This window comes from Podospora pseudoanserina, chromosome 5 (assembly GCF_035222485.1).
Source record: "Podospora pseudoanserina strain CBS 124.78 chromosome 5, whole genome shotgun sequence".
Classification (NCBI taxonomy): domain Eukaryota; kingdom Fungi; phylum Ascomycota; class Sordariomycetes; order Sordariales; family Podosporaceae; genus Podospora; species Podospora pseudoanserina.
The window spans coordinates 2,322,519-2,348,785 of NC_085924.1; the positions used below are offsets into that span (position 1 = coordinate 2,322,519).

The 26,267-nt window shown below is 52.8% G+C and overlaps 8 protein-coding genes across 8 annotated transcripts; 5 read left to right on the plus strand and 3 right to left on the minus strand.

Moving 5' to 3' along the window:
• Window positions 1-263: 263 nt before the first annotated feature.
• On the minus strand, window positions 264-2,582 carry QC764_506060 (uncharacterized protein). The gene is made up of 3 exons (XM_062947859.1): window positions 1,749-2,582; window positions 554-1,698; window positions 264-485 (listed from the first exon to the last, which is right to left on the minus strand). Exons 1-3 carry the CDS (start codon window positions 2,319-2,321, stop codon window positions 314-316), a joined length of 1,890 nt encoding a protein of 629 aa, XP_062799112.1. The 5' UTR covers window positions 2,322-2,582; the 3' UTR covers window positions 264-313.
• Window positions 2,583-2,601: 19 nt separating this feature from the next.
• On the plus strand, window positions 2,602-5,922 carry THS1 (threonyl-tRNA synthetase). The gene is made up of 4 exons (XM_062947860.1): window positions 2,602-5,106; window positions 5,165-5,224; window positions 5,284-5,687; window positions 5,774-5,922. The coding sequence occupies exons 1-3, from the start codon at window positions 3,027-3,029 to the stop codon at window positions 5,493-5,495; spliced, it is 2,352 nt and encodes a 783-aa protein (XP_062799113.1). The 5' UTR covers window positions 2,602-3,026; the 3' UTR covers window positions 5,496-5,687; window positions 5,774-5,922.
• On the minus strand, window positions 5,774-7,484 carry CHO1 (CDP-diacylglycerol-serine O-phosphatidyltransferase). Its single transcript, XM_062947861.1, has 3 exons — window positions 7,070-7,484; window positions 6,663-6,979; window positions 5,774-6,594 (listed from the first exon to the last, which is right to left on the minus strand). The coding sequence occupies exons 1-3, from the start codon at window positions 7,149-7,151 to the stop codon at window positions 6,226-6,228; spliced, it is 768 nt and encodes a 255-aa protein (XP_062799114.1). The 5' UTR covers window positions 7,152-7,484; the 3' UTR covers window positions 5,774-6,225.
• A 118-nt stretch (window positions 7,485-7,602) lies between these two features.
• Window positions 7,603-9,991, minus strand: QC764_506090 (uncharacterized protein). Its single transcript, XM_062947862.1, has 2 exons — window positions 8,919-9,991; window positions 7,603-8,864 (listed from the first exon to the last, which is right to left on the minus strand). The coding sequence occupies exons 1-2, from the start codon at window positions 9,407-9,409 to the stop codon at window positions 8,132-8,134; spliced, it is 1,224 nt and encodes a 407-aa protein (XP_062799115.1). The 5' UTR covers window positions 9,410-9,991; the 3' UTR covers window positions 7,603-8,131.
• A 120-nt stretch (window positions 9,992-10,111) lies between these two features.
• QC764_506100 (uncharacterized protein) lies at window positions 10,112-14,526 on the plus strand. The gene is made up of 3 exons (XM_062947863.1): window positions 10,112-10,825; window positions 10,884-13,116; window positions 13,171-14,526. Exons 1-3 carry the CDS (start codon window positions 10,361-10,363, stop codon window positions 14,286-14,288), a joined length of 3,816 nt encoding a protein of 1,271 aa, XP_062799116.1. The 5' UTR covers window positions 10,112-10,360; the 3' UTR covers window positions 14,289-14,526.
• Window positions 14,527-17,585: 3,059 nt separating this feature from the next.
• QC764_0080260 (uncharacterized protein) lies at window positions 17,586-17,993 on the plus strand (the record flags this gene model as incomplete). The annotated part of the gene is made up of 1 exon (XM_062940778.1): window positions 17,586-17,993. The coding sequence occupies one exon, from the start codon at window positions 17,586-17,588 to the stop codon at window positions 17,991-17,993; it is 408 nt and encodes a 135-aa protein (XP_062799117.1).
• A 597-nt stretch (window positions 17,994-18,590) lies between these two features.
• On the plus strand, window positions 18,591-20,395 carry QC764_506110 (uncharacterized protein). The gene is given in 5 exon segments (XM_062947864.1): window positions 18,591-18,841; window positions 18,896-18,995; window positions 19,006-19,163; window positions 19,172-19,199; window positions 19,285-20,395. Coding segments are annotated over 5 exon segments (1,044 nt in total). The 5' UTR covers window positions 18,591-18,822; the 3' UTR covers window positions 20,024-20,395.
• Window positions 20,396-22,363: 1,968 nt separating this feature from the next.
• QC764_506120 (uncharacterized protein) lies at window positions 22,364-23,515 on the plus strand (the record flags this gene model as incomplete). The annotated part of the gene is made up of 1 exon (XM_062947865.1): window positions 22,364-23,515. The coding sequence occupies one exon, from the start codon at window positions 22,364-22,366 to the stop codon at window positions 23,513-23,515; it is 1,152 nt and encodes a 383-aa protein (XP_062799119.1).
• Between the last annotated feature and the right edge of the window lie 2,752 nt (window positions 23,516-26,267).

The window sequence follows — 26,267 nt, forward strand, 5'->3', positions numbered from 1 at the left end:
ACCAGGAATGGATATACAACTACCTGCCAATGCCCGATGCCACAGCAATCTCCGCGTAAAATAATACAGGATATCAAAAAGAATAAAACAGAACAAATGACGAAGCGGAGTGACTTTTCCCAATCCTATACCTTTCCTACCCCCCGTATCCTTTCCTAACCAGCTCCCGTTTCCCTGGATATACACCACCCTTTTCCTTTTCCAACCCCCCCCCCCCCAAAAAAAAAAAAAAAAATCCATTCCTGCTCAGTCTACCGAGCCCTTCCCAACATATTAAAAAGAAAGAAAGCAAAAAGCAAACACAAATAAGACCTCAATCATCAGGGTAGTACTCCTTAATGTTGGAAACAAACCGACAACTCTCTCGATCAAACCTTTTAAAGAACCTACCCGCCGCGATAAAAAGCTCCTCTGGAATTTCAGCCGGATCCGTGATAATCTCCACATTCTCCTGCGCAATTCTGAGGCGACAATACGCCGGTCTCCTACAACAAATCAGTCACACACTCTCAAAAAAAACCGGAAGCATGGCGTTGCGCGGGGGGCTACTTACACGCAAGTATAAAAAATCTTGTCAGTCGGCCGCCGGCCATACCCCATCTCGGAATACATATCAAATCTTCCACCTTCCACTCTTGCATCCTCATGCGAGACCGTATGCGGATCCGGCAGCATCATATTCTTGCTTCTCCACCCGTTGATAACGCCCACATACCCGTACCTCTTGTGCCTAAAAACCTGTCCAATCTTGTAGTGCACCGACCGCTGAATGTCCTCTGTGTACCTTCTATGACACGCTGTTGACCCCCGGTTGTCGAGATTGTTCATCATTCGGATGATATCCGGAACGTGCTGCCACCCGACGCGGTCATCCATGGCCATAGGCTGGCGTTTGAGGAACGAGTCGTACGCTTCGTACACGGGCGAGAGATACTTCTCGAGAATCCATAAATCTTCTGACCAGTGTTGTGAACATTCTGCCAGGAGCCTGGACAGGGAGTCACTCCACCGAAAGGTGGCTGGATCCTTGGACATGAGGTCAGCCCACATGGCGGCGTATTTGGCTGTGTTGAGGTTGCGAAGAGGAACACCGGTACGGAGGCGGCCGGTAGAGATGATCTTGGGGTCGTTTTCGGGAAGCGTGTACACCTCAGCCCATGAGGCCTTGAGGTTTTTTGCCATTCGCTGGACGATGATGGGCACGGGTGACGGCTGGAAACTGGCAGAGTCGTCGTCGCTTTCCCAGCCATGTTCGACTAACTTGGCGCGAAGGTATTCGATGGGCACCTCGTGATCAGAGGTGAAGGGATCGATGTACATGCGGTGCAAAGCTGTCGGTCGCTTGTTGCTCCACACAAGTTCGCCGTCCAGGTCTTCGCCGGCGGGCGGCTCGACGCTGACATAGGCATGACCTGGGAAGTTGAGACAGGCGGCATTTATCCCCAACCGTTGGGCCACGCAAACGAAGATGGCAGCCGCAACCAGGGGGAGCGACGCGTGCTCCCTTTCGGATAGGACGTGTCCAATAAGGCAGTACTGCAGATTGCGATACTCGCTGATGGGGAACTCGGCGCCAATGTAATTCTTGAGTCGAAGCCAGCGCATCAGGTTAATGGCTTTGTCTCTCGTGTTGAACCTTTTGGAATGTGGATGCTCCGTGATGTATTGGATGGCGTACTGATCAAGCGTCCGGGCGATCTGTGGAAGCTATTAGCTATAAGTCTAGTAGAGCTATAGGAACAACTTACGTAGTTAAGATCATGATCCTGGTCGTGCAAGACAAACATGTCAAAAGCCCCCAGCGCAGCATCGAGATGTTCCCTGCTGTTGAGACGCCCTTGGTAACTGAACCATACCTCCACTGCTAGTCCCCTATGAAGACTGTCCAAGGTGGCTTGCGCCCAGTACTTCTTCGCCAACACATACTCGTCCGAGTCGTCAATGTAGCGCTGATCCAGCAAGTAGTCCTTGACATCTAGCCCAAGCTCACAGATGGCTGCTACCCTCCTGGCCTGACCTCTGGTGGTCCTCACGATACCATCCAGCCATCGTTCCACCCGAAAGTTTGTTCTCCGCCTCTTCAGCCACAAGTCCTTCCAGCCAACCGAAGAGGCTCTGGCTTTGAGCTTCTTCTCGAGGTTGTGTCTCGCATCCCAAAAGTGGAAACAACGCAGACAATGAGTTCGCCACAGCAGGGGCTCGTTCGCGATATTATGTAGGCGTCGTGATGCTAGCTGGAAGTTGCGGAGGTTGTCTTCAGCAGACACAAAGTGAAGGATGTGACGGATGATCTCATCGGGGAAGTCGGAGAGTTGAGCCATCGCAGTGTAGTTTCGAGGGCGATCTGGCGGAATTCTCTTATGTGGTTCGGATGGTCGGAGGGAGCTCGAGAGGGAGCAGCGGCGCGCGATGATTCAACCTGGGAGCGCTTTATACCAGTGGCGGCCGCTCATACACGGGAGTCTCAAAGACGGGGATGCTCTGGAAGAGTTTGAAGTCATTTGCCATTGGCAAACCTTACTTTGCTAGCTCTCGGGACTTGCGCAGGCGCAAAGCGCGTCATCGCCAGACCGGCCTCATGTAGAAATGCTTATCAGTGGTAATTAATTTCTCGATAGCGCAGCGGTTGGGTGGCCCGAGCTCCTCATTCCTCAACGTTGTTGGGCCCCTCAGGTCTGTTGCGCAGCTGCAAGACATGGAGCCCCGCCCACCAAAAACGTCCCAGCCGGCAATCCCTGGCCGGGATCCCCTATCGACCGCGGGGTAGCAGTCAAATTTCCTGGAGCCCCTCCACCACCGCCCACCACCACGCCGTTCTGCTTCCCCGTCCCTTGTTCTCGTCTGAAGTTGCTCCCGGACCGTGACTCACGGATTGGCTGACAGGTCCCTTATTTCGGTTTCAGGGGACGCAAAATATTCCCATTTAGGCCACTACCATCGCCCTCGACCGAATCCCTTTCCAAAGCCACCTACAGGCAACACCAAACACACCCCGTCCACATCGACAGTCCCGGAGAATCGTCACCATGGAGAAGGTCGAAAAGGTCACCGAAGCCCTCAAGAAGGCCACAATCGACGGCGATGAGAAGAAGAGGGCTAAGAAGGAGAAGAAGGCCGCCCCTGCCGCCGATGCTAGCGCCGGCCCACTCGAGATGAACCCCCCTCCATCCTTCATCCAGGAGCGTATCGACCTGTTCGACCGCCTGTACAAGGAACAACAGGAGGAAATCGCCAGTAGACCTCGCGAGGACATCACAATCACAATGCCAGATGGCACCATCAAGGTCGGCAAATCGTACGAGACCACCCCCGCCGAAATTGCCAAGGGCATCTCCAACAGCCTCTTCAAGCGCACTGTTGTTGCGAGAATCGATGGCGAGACATTGTGGGATCTCGAGCGTCCCCTCGAGAAGAGCTGCAAGCTTGAGCTTCTGGACTTCAACGACGACCAGGGCAAGTTTGTCTTCTGGCATTCCAGCGCACATATTCTTGGCGAGGCCTGCGAGCGGAGGTTCGGTTGCTCACTGTGCATTGGGCCCCCAGTGGACAATGGTTTCTACTACGAAATGGCTCTGCCGGATGGTGCCGCTGTTCAGTCCACAGACTGGGCGCCACTTGAGAGCATTGTCAGCAAGGTGGTCAAGGAGAAGCAGCCTTTCCAGAGACTCGAGATGAGCAAGGAGGACCTGCTCAAGATGTTTGCCTACAACAAGTACAAGCAGCACATCATCAAGGACAAGATTGAGGATGGCACCAAGACCACAGTTTACAGGAACGGCCCCTTGATCGATTTGTGCAGAGGCCCCCACGTCCCCGACACTGGCAGAATCGAGGCTTTTGCCATCATGAAGAACTCGTCTTCTTACTTCCTCGGTGATGCGAACAACGACTCCCTTCAGAGAATCTACGGTGTATCTTTCCCCGACAGGAAGCAAATGGCTGCCCATAAGAAGTTTTTGGAGGAGGCCGCTAAGCGTGACCACCGCTTGATTGGCAAGCAGCAAGAGTTGTTCTATTTTGAGGAGTGCTCGCCCGGTTCGGCCATGTGGCTGCCCCACGGTATGCGCATCCATAATGCGATTATGGATTACATCAAGGAGGAGTACTGGGCCCGTGGCTACGACGAGGTCATGACACCCAATATGTTTAACGTGTCTCTTTGGGAGCAATCTGGCCACTTGGCGCATTACAAGGAGGACATGTTCCTTCTTGACGTGGACAAGGAGCAGTTCGGTCTCAAGCCCATGAACTGCCCGGCCCACGCCATGATGTTCCGTCACAGAGAGCGCAGTCACAAGGAACTTCCCCTCCGCCTTGCCGATTTCGGTGTCCTCCACCGTAACGAAGCCAGCGGAGCGCTCAGCGGTCTCACCAGAGTGAGAAGATTCCAGCAGGATGATGCCCACATCTTCTGCCGTGAGGACCAGATCAAGGAGGAAGTTGCCGATCTCTTCGACTTCATGCGCAAGTTCTACGGTATCCTCGGCCTCACATTCAAGCTCAAGCTTTCTACTCGCCCAGAAAAGTTCCTTGGTGAGATCGAGACATGGGACCGCGCCGAGTCTCGTCTTAAGGAGGCTCTTGACGAGTTTGCTGCCTCTGACAAGGATGGTGGTGTCTCTTGGGAGCTCAACCCTGGTGATGGTGCCTTCTACGGCCCCAAGATTGATATCGCTGTGCTGGACTGCCTCAACAGACCGTGGCAGTGCGCCACCATCCAGCTTGACTTCCAGCAGCCCCAGAACTTCTCCCTCGAGTACCAGACTGGCGAGACTGTGCAAAAGGGTGAGACCAAGGCTGCTGTTGAGGAGCCTGCTCCTCCTGCTCCTGAGGCCGAGGCTGAGAAGGACAAGGACGGCAAGGAGAAGAAGAAGCCTCTTCTCATCAAGAAGGCTCTTTCTCCTGGCTGTGCCCGCCCTGTCATGATCCACCGTGCCATGGCTGGCAGTATCGAGCGCTTCACTGCCATTTTGGCTGAGCACTTTGCCGGCAAGTGGCCATTCTGGATGTCGCCTCGCCAGGTTATCGTTATCCCCGTTGGCATGGGCTTCTTGGATTACGCTAAGGAGGTCGCTGCCCTGCTGAAGAAGGAGAAGTTTTATGCCGGTATGTTGTTCCTTCACACCCCTATTTTCGACATCAATTCTAACTGTGTGATTCCAAGATGTCGACAGCTCCGGCAACACCCTCCAGAAGAAGATTCGCAACGGCCAGCTCGCCCAATGTAAGTTACAATAATCCAAGCGCATTTATTCTCGAAGAGAAACTAACATGGTCTTTTAGACAACTTCGTCTTCGTGGTCGGCGACGACGAGATGCGCAACCGCAAGGTCAACATCCGCTATCGCGACGACACCTCCACCCAGGCGAGAGATGTGCCTTTTGACTTGGACGAGGCCATCCAGAAGCTCAGGCAGCTCAAGTCTGACAGGGGCATGTACAACCCCTTCCCTCATGTGGCCGACGCGAAGAAGGAGGAGGAGGTCAAGGCTTAGATGAATGAATGAAATGATAAAATGAGGGTAGAAAAAGTAGAAGTCATTCCATCGAACCTGTTTCTTGTCTGCCGGTATACCATGAATCTGTAGCTTTCAGTGGTTTTTTGGTATTGCTTAAAGCAGGGGTTTGGGGGAGCACTGGTGTTGGTGGTGGTGGTGGTGGTGTGGTGTTTGTAGCAGAAATACGAGGTGAAATAACCCTTTCGACAAACAAACCAACTCGAGATATTGGTTGTCATGCAAGCCAAGCATGTTTACTAAGAATTCAGGGGTAGCTCGCAATACTGCCTGGAAGTTGGTCGGCTCGACAACGGACTAAAGAGAGCTGTCCAAAAATGAAAAAAAAGGTATCATTCAAAAGCCAAAGCAAGGCACTCTACAAGACAACCCAACCAAACAACGCAAAAGCCGCAACAAAAAGCCAAAAAACAAAAGCTAATCGTACTACTTCATCATGTTGAATTGGTATCCCTTTTCCCCCTTCCCATTTTGTTCCCCAGTCTCTCTCCCTCCATCATGAGAAAAAAAAAAGAAAAAGAGGACTGAGAGGTTTGTTACATAAAAAGTTGAGTGTGCAATCATGCATAGCCTCATGAGTCCCGTGTGTGTTGCGTGTGTCGTCAGGTATCCTTTAACAAAAACCACCCCTTTTTTATCATTTTTGTTTCCCCAACTAATAATCCCAGTTCCTATTTTGCCCCTCAAAAAACCCTTTTCCATACAAAACCTAAGGCTTAGGGATATGAATCGTCTTGCTGCACATCAAACACCCATGAATAGCAAACATGAGCGCCACCGGGTGAAACTCTAGGAGGGTGCCCGTGAACAAAGTGCCCAGAGGCAACGCCTCGTGAATCCAGCCTTTAGAGATCCAATACGCCATCACCGCGTCGGTAGCCAACGTTGTAGGGATGGGGGTTCCCTCAAAGTACTTTGCCTTTCCTGTGGCGTCCTTGGGGATGGCGGCGGCAGTGACATTGAATCGGGCCAGTCTCGTCAGGCCGCACAAGACAAAGAAGCCGAGGAGGAGGTGGTCGACTGGTGTGCGGAGGCCCATGGCGAAGGCGGCTGAGGCTGGGGCTACGCCGAACGAGATCTTGCAAGACACAAAGCTTGTCAGTAAAAGAAAAAGGTGGGCTGCTGGGAGATGGGGGGAAGACATACAAGATCGGCAAGCGAATCCAGCTCCTGCCCCATCATGCTGCTCTTTTTCCTCCACCGCGCAACTTTACCGTCGAAAAAGTCAAAGAACAAGCCCAGAGGCAGGAACCCCAGCGCCCAGTAGAGCGTCGAGTGGGCTTCCGTGTTCAGCGCCGAGGCGAGGGGGCCCGTGGCGATGCAGTACCGCAGAGAGGAAAAGACGGAGAGGATGCCACAGAGGCCGTTGAGCTCGGTGATGAGGTCGGCCAGGTGGAGGGCGCGAACGAGGGAGAAGTGGCCGACATCGGACGAGAGGAGGAGGTCTTGCTTGTTGTCTTTTACTGTTGGTGGGTGGGGCGTTAGTTTCACTGGGTGGTAGTTTGGGACGGAAAAGCTCAGAAAATAGCGGGGGAGGGGGAGAATGAACATACGCGCTGGCGACTTGGAGACGTTGGCATCGTTGCTACAGGAGGCGGCAGACCCGGAGGCCGCGACGCTTGTTCTCTTTGACATGATGGTGTTGGTTCGAATGTATGCGCTGCCGGCTTTGGTTCTGTGGGAGGAGAGCAGGGTAGGTATCGTAAAAAGAGAGAGGTTGGTATGTAGTATGTCTGTGATGAAGGTGTGCTGCTGCTCCAAACAAAAGCGCAATACAAACAAGGCCACGATGGATTGCGCAGCGCAGTGTATGTACTGGACCAAGGGAATTGCGTCAGGGTCGGCAGGTCGGAGGTATGTTGTTTTGTTGGCTCTCTCTCACAAGCAACAAGCAGGAACGGCGCAGGCGGACGCTTGAGCGGGGGTTGGTTTTGACACAGACAGTGGGGACTTTCCGCCCGAATGGTCTGAACCGTGAACGGTGCGCTTTGACCGCCTGCCACATACGGTCTAGCATCTGCCAGAAGGTCTGGATTTATGCGCCCAGGACGGGATGCCGTCACTTTTCTGCTGGGCTAAGTGTGTTGCATAATACGTCATGGAAACTATTCACATTCTGCTGGCACACACCTCGTGGACTTTTTTTCCCCCCTTTTTTTTTTCATTTGCATTATTTATGTCTATATAAATTCTCGCTATCAAGACAGTTACTTTTTTTTCTTATTCTTTTTCTTGTTCTGCAAAATATCAAACCAATCCGTCACAGTCGGATTCTTGAGAAGGAAAGATGGAAGCTCAATCTCTCCCTGCGTCCCTGGCCTGAACTGATCCAGGGCAACGAACGTCGTATCCATATTCAGGTGTTGCCAAAGTTGATACAGAAGCGGCCTCAAGTCTCCGGTCAAGTCGGCCAACCATCTCCGCCTTTTCCGTCGTATTTCTTCGTCGTCAAGTCTCGGCGACCTGGCCCTCTTCTTGCTTGTATTGTTTTCTCCACTATCATCATCATCATCCCAACGATAACCGTCTTCGAATTCACAGCACTCGTCATCTTCATACTCCCCATCATCATATTCCACATTTTCCGGGTATCTCTCCGCTTCCTGCAAGATCAACTAATTCTCGACGAGCTCGTCAAGGGCACCAGACTCGCTCAACCTTTTTATCCACTCGTGAATGGCCAGTCCGAAATCGTTTTGGCGGCTGGCAGCCCTATTGTCGCTGTCGGTTAGGGTGTTCCCGCAGAGGGCCATGAGGTTGCACTCGGTTTCCCGCCCTCTCATGTACTCTTCCAGAGTCGACTGAATGTCTATTAACCAGTTGTCGGGATTCTCAATGTCGCAGATGTATCCCGGTTCCGTGTCCAAGCCATCAAAAAGCCAGATGCCGTTACCGATGGGCACAAAAGCAACAAAATGATAGGCTGCACTAGAAGCACCACTACTGCGTCTTCTATTAGCAGATGCTGCCTTTCCCCTTGCCCTCTTGGCCGCCCGGGCCCGCTTGTTCCGCATGGCGTCTTGTTCAAGCTCCAGAACAGCATTTAGAAGGTCAAGGCGGCTGTTGTGCATATTGTGGGCAGCTCGTATAAAGGTGCTGGTGGCGACCTTGTTGCCTCGGAACGGGGGGCTCAAGTCCTTGGACTGCTCCTTGAACTCGCTCAGCTTTCCCCCGAGAGCAAGATCTTTGGCATTCATGACAATGTTCAGGAGGGCAATGGTCCCGCACGCATTCGTAGCCGTCTGCCTGGAGAACCACAGATCTGATTTGTCGTCGGGCTGACGCGGGAGCCAAACCTGCCGCATACTTCTGTAACTTTGAAGGAATACCAACCCATAAACCGGAGACCTGTTGGAGGGGCTGTTAGCAAGGTGAACCATCCGCAGGAGTTGAGAATCATACTCAAAAGTGGCAGCGAGCGTCTCGAGGTCCAGCGGTTCTCTTATCTCTGCGTCCTCAACACCCAGCTTTCTTAAGATGTCGGTGAAGAGCTTGGGATCCGACACCACCTCTGCCCAACCATCCCACTCTTCCAATTCGTTTTCTTTCCATGGTTCGAGCGATGCCGCGATGATGTCTTTCATCACGTGCTCGGGCAGTTCGGGCTCAGGTTCACTGTCAGGATCAGAGTCGGGCCCAGATTGCTGCCCCTCATCCTGCTCTGCCTCAGGCTCCGGCTCATCAAGTGCTGGGTTATTTGCCTTCCGCTTTCTAGTCTTCGCAGGCGCCTGCTCTTGTTCGGTATCACCAGGATAGCTGGGCTTCTTAGTCGCGCGACCCGAGCGACGAGGAGCGAAATCCTTAATATCCTCTGCGTTGGTGACGTGTTTTAGAGAGGAGGAGTCCTCTGGTGCATAAAATGGATGCTTGTTCGGTGGTTTTCTCGGACCCATGCTGGATTGATATGCCGTGTTGCGTTTGGGAAAGAGAGAAAGAATACCGATCAACGCTGCTGAAACGAAGGAAGAGGTTGATGATAGTTGGCGCAAGCCGGCTGACTGACAGCAGTATGGGGTTGGTGCCTTGGCCTGCCTGGAATAGGAGGCACGAGTAGGTCAGTTTTCTGGGAAGTTACCAGAGCCATGAGATGCCGTGGCTGAACTTTGGATGTTTGGCAGGTGCTGGTGACGGCCCGTTGCGCTTTGCTACCCATCCAAATTATCCATTACCTTGGACGCTTGGTCTTGACAATACACTCATCAAAAATAACAATCAAAATATGTCTTAATCCGGTGCATGAGGTGGGTGTCTCTGAGTATCTTGGATATTCAAACAGACGGTTGGTGGTAGGAGGCGGACGGATGGACTACCGTCCGTTTCATGAGGAGAAGAAATATACCTTGAGCAGGCTGTGGAAGTTGCCGATGAGGATTAATTTCAGGCTCACAGTCATATTGGTCTGCAGAGCATCTTGTTGGGTTCCTAGATCAACCAGGGCAGGGTATGGAGTTGAGAAATATCAAGCTCTGGAAGTTGTGATGAAAGTCAAGAGCGGAGACCTTAGCTTGAGCTTAAACCAATCAGCATCGGCTGTCGTTGGACCCTGCCAGCGCGGCCCAGATGGAAACTGGAGACCGCGTCTTGACGTGCCGCTAACAAAAGCAACAGGAATTTTTGGCAGCTTTCTATTCGCACTGCGCTGCCTGCATCACCTCCACGACGAACAGCCAGCCGAATCTTTCTCGAACGAGCGGCCGTCACAAAACACACGCCTGTCGCCAGATACTGTCGCCATTACAAAAGTACTATCGTTGTTGCGCTTCCACCCATCGTCCATCCCTCATCACCCAAGCACAACAAACCGAGCATCGAGTTATTAGCATCACCACCCAACCCGGCATGCCATGACCGGCGTCGGTGCCTTTCCTCAGACCCCCGTGGCACCCCGAGTAGGGCGTGCCCGGCCAACTCCCTTCAACAACAATCTTCCGCCAACCCTCCAACACCAGCCCCGACGACCACCGGCAAACCCCAATCCGCTGCCCGTGGCTCCCCAAGCAGGCGGCGCACCCCCCACTGCCAACCCTCCCGTCATTCCATTAAACATCCTCGATGCCCCGACACAGCGTCTGTACGCGGTTGCCGTCTATGCTGCGCTCTTGGCATGGAAGCTCTACGACTGGGCCGGCGTGGTGGAGGAGGACACCGAGTCCTTGTGGCTGTTTCTCAAATGGGTTGCCATAGATTGCGCCTTCTTGTTCGGCCTGCCAGAGCTTAGGATACCATGGCTGGAACTATCGCAGCCCTTCGTTATATCGGCCTTCTTTATTCACGCTTTCATTGACTGGTCCTTGATGTTCAACCTTGGGGTATGTTGTGTCCGTTCTCCAGGGAGGTGTTTTGGTACTGACTTTGGGTCTTGAACAGTTTGGTTGGCAGGGATGGATCATCGGAATTGTCAAGATGTTTTATGATCGCGAACTGGCTATTTCTGAGCACAACGTCAAGCTTTCCAGCATTATTCACAACCATTCGCTCATCATGGGCAAGCAAATCATCAACATTCTCCCCGAGGGCTCAGCGGTGCTCAACCCCGAACGACACCCGCTCTGCTTGAGCAGTGACCAGAAGACCGCGCTCATCCCCATGTTTTTCAACGCTACCATTCCGGTCGAAGTCGAGCTGCTTCGCACCGATCTCGAAACGGGTCATCAAGAGTCCATCAAGCTCGGCAGAGTGCATCTTAGGGATATCGAACGAAAGGCCAAGAAGAATAGCGACCTTGATGATATGCAGTCTGTGGTCCACTTTGAATATCCTGCCAAGAAGCCTGGCGCCTACCAACTCGGAAAAGTACTGGACGAGTACAAGTTGGAGGTGCAGCGTCCTGGTCCCCCAACCTTTGTTGTGCCTTGCCCAAAGGCTTGGGTTGGGCCCACGACAACCCCCGGAAGGTGTCTCGCTGATCTCTCGGATCTGACTCTTCAGGTGGAAGGTACTCCGCCCCTCAAGATCACTTACAGCCGTGCCATCAATGGCAAGGATGTCAGCTTTCACTTTCAGAGCTTACAGCCCGAGGGATTCACGAGTCCTCTCGGCGCCATACGGCCCACGAGTCTGGTGCAGGATGACGATGAAGACATCTCCTGGGCCAGACCCCAGCGCGTTCCTGTCAGTGTCAACGAGTCCATGTACGCCAGCGGAAAGTGGCAGTACTCTGTTGACGAGGTCCAGGACGGATTTGGGAACGTTGTTAAGTACATTTCCCCTTCGGAAGATCCAGAGGGCAAAGCCAAGCCCAAGGAACTGGTCCAGGACTTCCTCGTCAAAGAACGCCCAATCCTTAAACTTGATGGATGTGATCTGAGGAACCCGTTGAGGGCTGCCAGGGGTGACTCCAAGGAGCTGCCGGTCAAGTTTGGGATTGGCGGTACGCCTGATTCGACAGCGCACAGTCTGAGCTGGCTTTTCTCGCCCATAGACACCCTTACAGATACCGGAGATCACGGAGATGTGGTTTCGGTTGGCACCTTCAATGCTAAAAACGCCAGGGACAAACCAAGGATCTCTGCTCCCGGTCTTTACACTCTCAAGTCTGTATCTTCCGGTGGATGTGAGGGTGAAGTGCGGGAGCCATCCTCCTGCTTGCTTTTGAACCCTCTCGAACCAAAACTCTCACTGCGTTCAGAAGAAATTCCAGACACATGTGCTGGCAACTCGATCGGTCTCCAGGTGGACCTTCACTTGATTGGCACCCCACCGTTCATCCTTCGATACGATATCATTGAAAACGGAAAAACGAGACACGCGGACCCGGTTAAGATCCCTGGCCTGCGCCACCAGATGGAGTTGATCCCCAGCGTTTCCGGGCACCACAAGTACATCTTCACTCATATCAGTGACGATGTCTACAAGGGAGTCAAACTTTCGGGCCCAGAATTCACCCTGGAGCAGGATGTCAAGCCGCAGGCGAGCGCTATTCTCCAGCAGACCATTGGTAAAAAGGCTTGCTTGGGAGACCACGTGACGGCGGACGTCATGCTCCTGGGAGACGCACCCTTCACTTTGGAATGGGAAATCATCCACGATGGAAAGAGAAAGGCCCACAAGGCTACCAACATTGAAGGGAATGAGTACCAAATCTCGACGCCGCCTTTGACCCAGGGTGGCGAGTACACTCTGGCATTGAGCAGCGTGCAGGACAAGAGAGGCTGCCGCAACTTTTTGAAGCAAGAGCTGAAGATCTCGGTACGTCGCCAAAGCCCAAGGGCTGCGTTTGGCCAGATTGAGCACAAGCGCAAGATCACGGGCGTCGAGGGCTCGCCCCTTAGCCTGCCTTTGAGGCTCACTGGTGAGGGACCCTGGAAGGTCTCGTACATCAAGCTCAACGACGACGCGGCTACGCGCCAAGAGAGGACTGTCAGAAACGACAATGGTTATCTTTCGGTCCGGGAACGTGGTACCTACCAGCTTGTGGATGTTTGGGACAACCAATGCCATGGTGTTATTGACCCCAAGACCTCCACATTTGAGGTCGACTGGTTCTCTCGCCCCGACATGTCTGTGCTGCTCTCTCACGGCGTTCAGCGAACGGAGACTGGATACCGCCTGGATAATGTCTGCGAAGGTGATGTGTCTGGTTTCGAGGTGGGCATGAAGGGTAAGTCGATACTCCATCACTGTGGTAATTCGATCAACTGTTAACTTGTCATAGGAACTCCCCCATTCTCGATTGAGTACGAGATTCGCCACAAGCCCCCTCAAGGATCAGCGTCTACTGCCAAGAAGAAGTTTGATGTCGCCTTGAGAAAGGAATCAATCCAAGCCGACACATCCAAGGCCGGCACATACACGTACAAGTTCACGGCGTTGGAAGACCACCTGTACAACAGCGATCGAAACTTCAAGCCCGTGCTCGTAGAGCAGAAGGTGAACAGCAAGCCCACGGCGGCATTTGCCAAACCTGGACAAACCTTCAAGTATTGCAAGTCCGAGCAGGGTGCGGAAGAAGGAATCCCTGTCGTCCTCTCAGGTGTGCCTCCATTTTCTCTGGAGGTCGAGATCAAGCATCAAAGCGCCGCCCTCCCCGAGATTTACCGGACCCCCGTCATCAACTCGAACACGTACGAAATCCAGATCCCTCGGCATCAGCTTCGCCTTGGTACCCAGAACATCCGCATCCGCGATGTCAAGGATGGCAGCGGCTGCCACTCGGCCACAGCCAACATTGGCGGTCCTTCGATCCAGGTGCAGCTCTTTGAGGCGCCCACCATCTACCCGCTCGAGACACGCACCGACTACTGCGTGGGTGAGCGTATCTCATACACCTTGTCAGGCAGCCCACCATTCGACGTCTGGTATACCTTTGACGGCGTCGAGCGCAAAGCCAAGTCAACCACGACTAACTTCCGTCGCGTGGCCGAGTCGCCTGGTGAGTTTGTCATCACGACCATTTCAGACAAGTCGTCCGAGTGCAAGGCGCCTGTCAATGTGGCCAAGACGATCCACCCCATGCCGGCCGTCAAGATCAGCAGGGGCAAGAACGCTCGCGTTGATATCCACGAAGGTGGAGAGGTGGAGATTCTGTTCGAGTTCTGGGGCACGCCTCCGTTTGAGTTTACGTATACTCGTAGCACGAACGCGAAGAAGGGGCAGAAGAGTGTTGTGTTGGAGACGAGGCACGATATTAGCCACGAGCACAGCAAGGTCATCCGGGCGAGCCAGGAGGGTACGTACGAGGTTGTGGCCATCAAGGATAAGTTTTGCGCTTTTTCGACGATGGGGAGAGATGAGAAGGGTGATAGGAAGGGACAGAAGAAGTTGGGGTATTGATGGGAGGCGTGTAGGGGGTGAATATGAATGGTGGGTGGACTGGTGGATGTAGGACTGGGTTTGGGAGGAAGCGCTTGACAAAAGAAATTGGTATTTTATCTTGGGGGTTTTTGTCACATTTTTTTATTTTCTGGGATTGTAACTAAATGAGGTAAACCATAGCACGGCGTTTTTGTGGGAAATTGAAATGGGTGATGTTGGTATTTATAGGGGTTGGGGGAGAATAGAACTTGGTGACTGGTGTTTGTTCAGATGAATCCGATGCTTGTTGTCTGTCAGTGGTTTGGGACACCTAGGCGGAAGTACCTACTAGCATGACGATGATAGCAGATGAAGATCGGGGCTCAGCAATTTGGAAAAAGGTCTGAAGCCTTGATTTTGTTCCCCCACAGGATTTATGGGCCAATTGTAGAATGAACTTTGATGATCGACTTTGAGCACTCGACCAACGCCTCGTTTACAAAAACCTGACCAAAAAATGAGCCGCACCGACCCAAACAGAGACCATCTCGATGGTCAAACCGCACCTGGAAATGTGAACCCCCAGCTCGACTCAGTGTTGTCAAATGTGTCCGCACCATCAACACCATCGACACCACCTACTCCCTTTAATAGCCCCTGGCCCATCTGCCTCCCATCTTCACTCCCGTCTTCTGATTTTTTTCTTGTGGGCTGCTTTTCTCTGGGTGGGTTGTTGTTTACCTATCTTTGTGAGATCCGGGATTTGCTGCTGCCGGTCATTTTGAGGGGAGGGAGGTTGTCACTGTTTCTGGAAAGGGAGTTTGAGGATATGGGATAATGGTGGGAGAAGGGGGTGTATGTGTGGTTGCCTGGTGTACGGTGGTTGTTTTTGGGGTGGGTCGATGTATGATGTTGGGGGGGGGTTGGGGTTTGGTTTTTTGAGTGGGTGGTAACTTTGGAGCTTGAGGGGGATTAGGTGAGCTGTTCAAGGGGGGAGGGGGAGGATGGGTATGTTCCTTTGGGGTTGGTGGTTTATTTGAGGTTGGGGGGGAGTGAGGGGGTGGTTTTGGGTAAGTGAACCAGGACCTTGTAAGAGATCGCAGAGCACAGACGAGGAAACAGTTTGTTCATCGTGATTTATTGTGTGTACTCTTCGTTCACGCCGCTGTCAACATGCTCAATTGTTCACTTCGCCCCCACCAATCAACCTTCAAAACACAATCTCATCTCTTGTTTCCCATCGACATCAGACACCCTATATTCGCCAGAGTAACCCATCGAAAAGCCGTATGACAACTCAACCGGTAGACAGCATCGGCGCACCCACCCATCAGATACTCCTTTATCTCAGGCCTCTTCATCAATTTGCCATCCATTGAACAGTCCCCCATCAGCCATCATCACAACCCTTCATCAGAACACTTCCCATAAGAATAGACTCCACCAGAACACCCTCCATCAAAACACCCTCCATCAAAACACCCTCCATCAAAACACCCTCCATCAAAACACCCTCCATCAAAACACCCTCCATCAAAACACCCTCCATCAAACAGCCGGTTTTCCAGAACCTCATCACAGACAACTGGCCCCATCGAAATTCCACCACCAAATACCCGTCATTGAACTCGCTCCCATCTGGGGAATGTCTGCTTGTGGGAATCGCCGTGTCGTCTCACTATTCATACCAGAGTCGTTAATAAAGACACATCGAGATGATTCTGGCTGTCAGACATACCTGTAGTAAGCCCCAACGGCTTCCACTCGAGAGAACTATCCCGTAATCGAAGACCTTGTGATGTTAGCCAGCAAGGGACAAATGCACGTACCTTGTAGCTGATGATTCGACAACGATTTGATACCAAAAAAAGCTGTTCGCCCACCCACCCTGTCTAGCCGACCGACTACCCACCCCAATCCAGCGAGCCGAGTCCAGGTAAGTGTCCCGAGCCCGCAACTAGTGGTGGGCAGCCACGTCGTTTAGGAGTCGTAGAAAGTTCCACTTAAGGAGAGCTCTGCAACATCCGTGACGGTGAGGCCAGGATGGAGTTTGCTGCAGCCGTGTAATGCTTCAGACACCACCCTTCCGCGAAAGTACCAGGCGACATCGAAGTCTGGATATGTGGGTCATGAGGCATCAGTGTCACCAATTCCAAAGCCACACCGAGGGAGGGGAGGACCAAGGTGGCCGCACCCCACACGATGAGCCAGTGGGCTGGGTCCTCCGCCGAGCCAGACGTTCATAGAGCCACACAACGATAGACCCCCCTAAAGAGCAAGGTAATGATACTGCTGGAAAGGAGGAACACAAGAAGGGCGTAGCAAACACGCTGCCCACGTGTTCCAGAAGAAGGGGAAGAGAAGGATGGCATTCTTGCTTTCGGTAGTTGGCAAAGAGAGAAAAGAGAAGAGAAAATGTGACAAGGCCGGAGACTTGGGTTTTGAAGCCGCTCTGGAAACATGCTCGTTCTTGCTGTTTCCTATTACTGAGGTCATTTTGGTCCCCGCTTGCAGGCGTAGTTCCTTCCCCAGTACGTCGAACTTCGCTGGTAGTTCTCCGAATTGTCCGTGGTGGGAAGAGATGGGGAATGGAAGTCACAAATCTGAAAATCCGTGAGGAAAGAACAGAGCAGGACACCGGGTGGTCTTTGGTCCCGAGGGTAAGTCCCATTGCATGTGTTGCCCTCCTGTCTGCGGAAAGCACCCCTGAGCTGTAATTGAAGCATGGCTTGGGACCACCAAATCCTGGGTTGGCCACATTTCTCCAGGCAGAAGATATGACCGCGTAAATGTTGAACTCCGTGATCGTTCAAGATAACCTAAAGAAAGTCACTACACACTCTGGAAGATGTTAAAGAAAATTGAAACCATATTCGGACCATCAGGTAGCAGCCAGACAGATTTGGGGATAGGTGCTAACCTCAAACTTGGGCAAAAAATCATGGCACTTTTGGTTATGCACGGATAGAGAAAGAGGGAATTTAAAGTTCGCTTTTCCAAAAATTTTGAGTTCACAGCTGGCGTCTTTGCAAGCTTTGACACATTTTGCCAGGTGGGCTGAAAGCTTTTTTCACTACTCAATCGAATTCCCGACAATCTCTCCGAGGTTTAAAGGCGTTTCAAATTGCTGAGACGACCTCGGCCCTTGAGAAAGCGATCGTAAACAAGGAGCGAGCCTCTGAAAAGCCGATCCGAGTTCAGAGCACAGATAAGAACTCGATGGTGACAACCTATCTCGACCTCACCTCGGATCATGATACTGCCACAATCAACAGCGGCATCACACACACCCCTCAAACAACAAAAGACAGTTCTCATCTCTTGCTTCGAGTAGTAATGGAAAAACTCGACACAAAGGCCCCGGGTGACACAACCAGTGACCTCCCCCAACCAAATACCCCATCATCACCACTACCGCCGCCCCCCGAATCAACACTACGACAACGATGGAAAGCTGTGACCAAAGTCCTCCTCATACCCTACAAAATCCCCGGCCCGCCCCCACCCCCCCCTCGCACCCCCCAGCGACAGATCCTCCTCAAAATCCTCATCGCGCCCGTCTTCTGGTTCAACATATCGCTCATATTCTGTGGTCTACGCCTTCTCCTGCCCATGGATTTCGACAAAGACACGGTCAGTCTTATGAAGCTGCACGGGCGGATTTTGTTGCAAGGTATTACAGGAGGGACAGTTCTCGACCTGGTGCTCTTGGGGTGGTACCTGACGGGGGGCTCGCAGATTTAGGGAGTGAGGTTTGCGAGGGAGCGGATGGCGGTGTGGAGGGGGTGGGAGGGGAAGGTTGGAATGGGTGAGGTGGAGAGGAGGTGTAGGGGGGTGTATAGGCCTTTGGGGATTCTGTTGGAGGAGTTGTGGAGGGGGTGGTTGGGGGATCCTTGGGAGGGGGAAAGGGGGAGGGGGAGGGTTGGAAGTTGGGATGTGTTTGGCTGCTATTGGACTTTACTCTCTCTTTATTGTCGTTATGTGTCTATCGAGAAAAGGTGCTTCACGTCAAGGTAGTCAACTGTGTTTCTCTCTTTCAAAAAAGGGTTTTGATCAGATGATGGGAGAATAAGGCTCTCTGGAACATGACTGGAAAGCATGCTGTTGGAGGAGGTACGAGTGCGGACAGACCGTGGGCGAGAGACAGGGCAGTGCCGACGTCAGTCTTTCGGCAAGGCTCTGTCTTATCGTGCCGACTACCAGATTGGTGGGTAAGGCTGGACTGATGGGAGATGAAATCAGATTATCAGTTTCTCCATGTGCCGTCAGTCAGGCGTCCAAGAGAGATGGATTGGTCTGTGCTTCTGTGCATCGTATTCAGGGGGGGGCGATGCGATTGGTTGTTGGAAGAGTGAGGCACTGGACGTGTGTGGCTTACCACCTTTGCTGCATGTGGACGCACGTCTTTGGGGATAGGAAAATCGCGAGATACGATGAGGGTGTTGTTGCGGCTGAAATAGGATGAATATGGAAATGTATATATCTCGCTCATGACGCCCACTGCGGCATGTGATGAGGAGTAACGATTTGGTCATACTCAACCACCACTGAGCACCACAAGATCGAAACCACGATGGAGTCAGGAGAATACGGTATGTTTTCTCTGGATGGAGTTTGTCCGTGCTTACTTACAACCAAGGCAATAGTCCCTGGCAGTGTGTACTTTTACGCCCCCAACAAGGGAGCTGCCATCTTCTTCGCCATAGCTTTTGCTTTCTCTGGCTTTTACCACATCTACCAGTGCATGTACGAACAGGATTCAACTATACCTGTCATCACTTAACAATACTGATCGTGAACACCAGCCACTACAAGAGCTGGCGCCTAACTGGCCTTTACGTCTTCTGCGCCGTCCTATTCGCCGGGGGCTTCGTCGCGCGCCTGGGGAGCCTTTGGCTACACCAACCTCGTCAAGTACATAGTCAGTGTTTGCCTCATCTACGGCGCACCGTACGTTGTTGACACCCCATCCTCTCTCCTCGCCCCCTCCCCCAAATCTACACATTCCGCTAACCTGCACCACCACCCCCTTCAGACCCCTCCTGGAGCTCGCAAACTACAACATACTCGGCAGAATCCTCTACTATGCCCCCTACCACTCCCCCATCCACCCCGGCCAGGTAATCACCACCTTCGCCTTCATCTCCGCCGTCATCGAAGCCCTCAACGGCAACGGCGTCTCCCTAACAGCAAACCAATCCCTCGCCCCCTGGCGCCAAGACATCGGCCGCGCCCTCCTCAAAGCATCCCTCCTCATCCAAGTCTTCGTCATCACCCTCTTCATTCTCCTAGCAGCCATCTTCCACCGCCGCTGTTATAAGTCAGGGATGCGCAACGCCAAACTCTACAACCCGCTCTACACGCTCTACATCTCCACCGCGTTGCTCTTTGCAAGGACAATCTTCCGGGTGGTGGAGTACTGGTCCATCGCTGAGCATGATTACTGGAAGCCGGGGTTTGATCCCAAGAGTTTGAGCCCGGCGATCAGATATGAGAGTTTTTTTTATGTGTTTGAGGCGATGCTGATGTTGATTAATCATGTGCTGCTGAATGTAAGGCATCCGAGGATGTGGCTGCCAAAGAGCACAAAGACGTACTTGTCTAGGGCGGATGGGGCGACGGAGATTGACGGGCCGGGGTATAAGGACGGGAGGCCGTTTTGGGTGACGCTTGTTGATCCTTTTGATGTGCATGGGTTGTTGGGTGGGAGGAAGAAGGGTGGTGAACTTTGGGATGGGGATGGGGAACAACGGACGGGGAAGGATGGGTGTTGATGGTTTGGAATTGTTTTGGTCAGGACGAGCGGTGAAGGGAAGGAAGGCAAACACTTCTAATCGCTGGTGCGAGGTTCGGTCCGGTGTCTTGGGATTCTCCGTTGGCGTACGGCGTCAAGATGCTTGTTTGCCTGTTTCTTCAAGGGGAACCGAGATCCGATCGTATAATGCGGTGAGCGGTGAGGCGCCGACGGGGAAGAGGCGGTTTCAGAAGCCTCAAAGGAATCCGACAGATGAGTGTGTAGTTTTTCATGGTCTTTTTCTAGAAGCCGCTGCGGTCATAGGGTGGGGTTGAGGGCGGCTTGGTCCCTCGGAAGGATGTATAGACTTTTTGAACGTGCACAAGTCATCGTGTTGAGCATTGATTGCGAATTCTTGAAGTTGATCGTCCCAATGCTGTTTCGATCTTGACAAGAAGTCGGAGCCGGCTTGCTGTTGGCCATGATACGAACGGACGAACAACGGGCGGAAGTCCTAACGACCAACCCCGGAGATGGCCTCAAAATATCAAGGTCCATTTTCGTTGTTTTATGCGACCAGAGGCCAACACGAGAATGCCACACGAGGATTTATTGTGCGACTTCAAGTGCCAAACTTTGGGGGGTTTGGAGGTCTATGTGTGTTAGCCAAGCCTCGAAATTTAGGACTTTGGGAGCCGATTGATATCAAGCAAAGTGGGACTGCAATTTTGTCAAGTATCTGAACAGCAGCTCTGTTTATCATTCATGACGAGGGAGAAACCGCCAGTTGGACCCTTGAGAATCCTTCATCCTTGATGGCCACTAAGCAAGCAAGCCGGGCTGGTGATGGCGGAAGATCATCTGGCGTCGGCAACTTCCACCGGGGAAAAAAAAAAGCAATGCCAAGATGAAGAACTATCGGTCATTTCGGTCATAAAATTGATTCGACTTGAAGGACACGCGAAAATGTGGCTGGGAACGGGGTTCACCATGAGACTTCTAGACTGGAGGTTGATGAGGTTTGTGTGCCTGTCATTGTGGCTTGATGAAAGAGCACTGTCCATACTAAGTGTGGCGTTGGTGGCACACCTGTGTGGGTTTGCCTTTTGGCTTGGCGGGGCACGGTCGGTGGCTTGAACGCCGTTGAAGATGTTCATTCTCACTCGGTTTGCTGTCGGTAGTCAGAAACAGTGCCCGGAATAGCATCCGAAGGGTGCCTATCTTTTCTCTACTTTTGTCAATTCCCTTTGTGAGGCGAGTGGTTTCTCCGCCTGACAACTCAGCCGGGCATTGAATCCTTCCGCTGTCATGTCCCCGTCCACGCGCGAGCTGCGAGTTGCTGACTGCTAGCTAACATCAACCCTCACTCAACCCTCTCAGCACACGATCACGATACACGATACACGACCGTGACGCGAGCCAAGGTGACATGCTCCTCAAATGTCTGTTTCGTTTCTAGCATCTGCACCGTCTCAAACACACTACAGCCCGCCCCCGTGGCCCCTCGGCCCCTCGTCCCCCCGTGCAATGAGACGCTGCTGCTTGTCACCTGCATGCCATGCCATGCTGCGGTAAATGCATATTCGGGAGGCGGTTTTTTACGGGCACTATACCTGGAGCCTAGTGGCCTCGTTGGTTCAGGTGCACAATTGCAGCGTCTTGTAGGTAATACAAGATTAAATTGTTTCTCAGTACCAACACAGCCTCGAGGATCAGCTTCCCAACTCGCCTCCTACTTTCGGCTCTTCCTTTTCCTCGGCCTCGGCCAACTCCCCAACACTGAATTGCGAGTTGTGGATTGCGAAGTTGCGAGAGGATCGCTGCTAGTTTCAAACGGCAGAGGCCGAGATATCGTTTGTCCGAGGTAGTTCCTTGGTGACAGTCAATCCCTCTGGCGCGGGGCTGCTTTGGTAACTTGGTACGGAGTAATTCGAAAGATTGATTGATTAATCCGCCTCTGCCCGCCGAACCCAGCGTGCCAGTGTCCCGGTGAGGTGAGAAAGGACCAAGGGATGCCAGCATCGCCAGGCTGCCGTTTTTCCAACACACCAACCCATCAATCCCAATCCCACCCCTGTCGGCGGCGGTGCACCACCCGAACAGCAGCACGCGCATCGCAGCGGTCATCTTGGGCCGCCCGCCTTTTCCATCAACCCCCTTTGTGCCCTTGTGTGCCCCTGTGCCCCTGAACATTCCGTTTACCAAAACCTTATACTTCGGGTGTCGCCCACAAACCGCCGCATCAAACTACCGAGTCGAGAGTAGACATATCTTAGCGGCCTTCTCAGCTTATATCATCAGCCAGTGGTGCCTTCACCAACCTACCTATATGATCCTTTGGTAGCCGCTTTTCTCCTTCCTTCCCAAGGGCTTCACGGCCATGGCAAACACAAGGGACACAACAATGGCCAACCCGTCAGCTTCAACGTCACAAGAACGGTCTGAGTGGAGGGGTCCCGAAATATATCTCCATCTCGAGTTTAGGGTCGCCTGGTCCAGGAAGCCACAGCCCGTCAAGAACCACCACGTTACATACCGATCTCGCGCCAGTCGTGAGAGGGCCCCAGTATTTCCTCGTCAGGTTCATGCTCCCAACACCAACTACCTCGCCGCCATCCGTGACTTTGATCAGAGACAGGCAGTACGCCGGAGCTTACTTGCCGAAGGCCAGCAAAGAGCCCACCAGCAGTTGCAGGAGTACTACCGGGAGGACACACGGGGGAGACCACAGCACCAGATTCCCGTCATCCACGAGCCGGAGCAGGAGTCAGATCAACGTCGATCTCGAGCCGAGTCGGTTTCCTCACATGAACGAGGAAGCTCAGCGCCCCCACCCATTGGCGATAACCCGTGGGACGTGAGCGTCCCGAGAGGACAACAGACAAAGGCTCTGCCCCCGGCGCCTTCCCAGTTCCGCTTGGGAGAGGGATCTGATCCATGGTCAACCTGGTCGCTGCCACCGGGCTTTGATCCGACAATCTCTTTGCAGGATGAGCCCGAAGACTCGGCACAACGACCACAAGAATGGGTGGCATCCAACCCTACCGAGGTTTCTACCTTCTCACCCGAACCCGCCCAAGCCACCACCCACGCGCGCGATCATGTGGAATCTGGTTCCGTCATGACATCTCCTTTTAGTCCCGAACACTTTCCCGACCAACCTGACACTGGTCGCGTACGGGAACTGGAGGCGCTCTCGGCAGCCATGATGACGGTCGACAACGGGTTCGAGAATCAGTGGTGGTATCAAGGGCGGCGAGCCCAGGTCGCCGAGGATGCCAACGAAACCAGAAGTCTGCATTCACCGAGGCCAGGAACACCGGAGCATGTGCAGCTGCACCGCTGGTCAACAGAGCCCATAGGCAGCCCCGAGACGATGAGTGCCACCGTCAGCGGCCAGACTCCTTCCCTGGCCCAGACCGGCTTTGTCTCTCCGATCACGGAAGCTGCGAGCCCTGCTCTGGGTTTTGGCACACTTCAACGGACGTTGTCGACGAGGTCGGAAGAGCTGTGGTTTTCTGAACGGGCATAATAGTGTTCTGGAGGGTTTTCCATTTTTTTCTTGTTCAACTTTCTTGGTATTTATTAATGTGATCTAATGTACATGTATCTATGAATGGGACTCGCTCGGCTTTATGACGTGAGTAATGTGTTTTTTGGAAGAAAAGCGTATTGTGGAATTATTGGGGAGTTTTGGGTCTTGATTTGGAGTTTTTGGGGGGGGTCTTTTTGGTAGTGACTTGTCTCTTTAGCTGAGCCGCCTGTATACAGTGTGGCTTTGTCATTGGCGATATCCAATGTTTAAGATGTATTCTGTTTCTGTCATTTTGTCTTAAGCTACTCCTGTGACAAGAAATGCTGGTTTCCAGCCGACCCCTCTGCAGATAGATACCGAAAATAGAGAACAGCATTCATGATGTTGAGGGATAGGCAATGTGTCTCGAATTTCACATGGGGAATATAAATGTATATACGGAAAACAACATCTCTACTTGCTCAACAAAGAAACTTGGAATGTTGACGAACTGAAACTTCATTCTTTCGTTGTGCTAGAGTCGGCATGTCTGTAGATTAGCAAGCGCAACTGGAGTGTGTGTGCAAATGGATGGTGGCCCCTCGCCCACCTCCTCCTTCCTTTGAGTCCTCACTGGAGACTCCAGGCACTCATCGGAGAGTCTAGACTGAAGTTAGTGAAGAGCCTCAGGGGTAGGTAAGCTTGGGATGTTGGTATGTGGAGGCCTAAAACGCTTGAGCGTGAGGTTAGGTAGGTATGGTATGAGAGATTTGTTCTGGACAGAGAGGAGCTGATTCATGATAGGTACTTGCATGCGGCTTGGGAATCCCCGGACGGCCGACAACCTGCAGCTGTCAGCGTTTGATCTTTGGGAGCTGCCTGGCCGTGGTGGGTGAGCCGGGCTGAAGTGGTTGAGGAGGGAGGGGTGTAGTCTGCTCTCTCCATGGCATGGCAAAGGGGGGCTGCTCGAGTGGGGTGTATGGCAGTCCGCTTTCTTGTGGCCTGGCGAGAGGGGGCTTATTCTCCGTCTTGCACTCTTTGCCGTGATGTTACAGTACGAATATGTGAGTGACGCCGAGAATACCGAGAGGTTTTTTCTCGTTTGCTTCATCAGAGATGGTCGTTTGTGAACCTAGCCCTACGCTAGATGATGGGGTAGATTCGGGCTTGTGATGGCCCGCCAGCCAAAGGGCCTGGTGAGTAAACTATTTCCCTTGCCGCTTGGTGATGTGGGTTACAGGCGGGAGGTCCCTTCTCGTTGCAGTGATTACCTTATCGTAACGGAGCTTCGGTGAAGCTATGGCTGTTTGATGCCACTTCAGGGATGTATTGTTGGAGCCTGTTGACGGCCCTTGCAGCGGGTAATGTGGTATCTGCGACTTGGGCAATCTTCACTGTCTTCAGTGGGTCTAGCTTGACGGTATCTACCGTGGCCCTCGGGCTCGAGCAGGAAACGATGGGGGCCTAGCCTTCACAACGTTGCAGATGTATCTCAGCGGCGCCAGCTCGGCTCTGGTGGATGGCTTAGCGGGCCTGGCGGCTGCTCGATAGCCACAGGGGAAAGGGTGAACTGCTGAGGTGGAGGTAGTTTGTGTAGGACTCGGCCCGTTTGTCTCTTGGGCAATGTAGGTGATGCTACTCCGGGGTTGATCCATCGTGATCTTGAGGATGGTCTAGAGTGTAGCCGGTGGAAAGAATGATGAGCAGGGAGACATTTGAAGGTTGTGATTCAGGGGTCTGGACATGAGTGTTGAAGCCGTCAGATGTTCTAGCTTGAGAAGACTCATTCTTGCTACAAGACCATGCCCATGCCGAGTTCTCGGTCATGTCGCCAGAGCAGTCTTTGACTGATGGCCCACTCTGTCAGCCATGAAGGCGAGGGGCACTGCCGCCCCTCACTCCACAGGACTGGCTGGCAACTCATTGGTGGTAAGAGCCAGAGGAAGAATACCACGCGGGCCTTGTTGTTTGACCTGGTAGTTGGCGGAGGTTTGCGGGGAGCTTTACTCGGCTATTCATGGGGTGGAGATGGTCGTGGCCCAGCATGTTTGGCGGTAGCCAGTCTCTCAGGTGGCTACCATCCCCTGTCTAGACGAGGCTTGGGTATGAAAGGTAGCTGGGAGGCGATGCCCCGTGAGTTCCCTCGAACCTTTGGCCTCATGAGCTTTGAATGATAAATGTCTTCTACCATGTCACTGTGTGTTTCGTCTGTGACGTTGCGATTGTGGGAACATCTGAAGCAGTCAGATCACAAAGAAGCCTGATCAAGAGGTAGAATGCCTCGTTATTGCCTTTACAGTTCCGATCATGCAGTGTGAATGTGGCTTTGTAGCCTCATGTAAAATGAGGAAGAAAAATAGTCGACGAGGTTGTACTGGGGGCGTCCTGAGAAAAGGCAGGGAACCTTAGGCTGCCAGATATCTTGCAGCAGCTGTAACATGGTTGAGCCCAGGCCATGTTGGTTTCTTGCTGCATCGCCTGAGACCCCATATTTGATCTGGACCGCCACTGGCCGCTGGAACACAACTGAGTGGTTCTGGTAGCACCGCTCAGAAACAATGTCGTCAGTTGGATCATCCAAAAGGGGTTACTAGACTACCAGGATCTAAACGCATGAGTGGGAAGGATGTACCGAGTGACATGGCTGGCTCCTGAATAGTAACGAGAGATCTGTCAGTCACTTGGCCAGCATGTGATAGACATGATGTTGAAAAATAGAATTAATTGTAAATTTACCTACCTTGATGGTGTCGATGTCCACCCTGCCAAA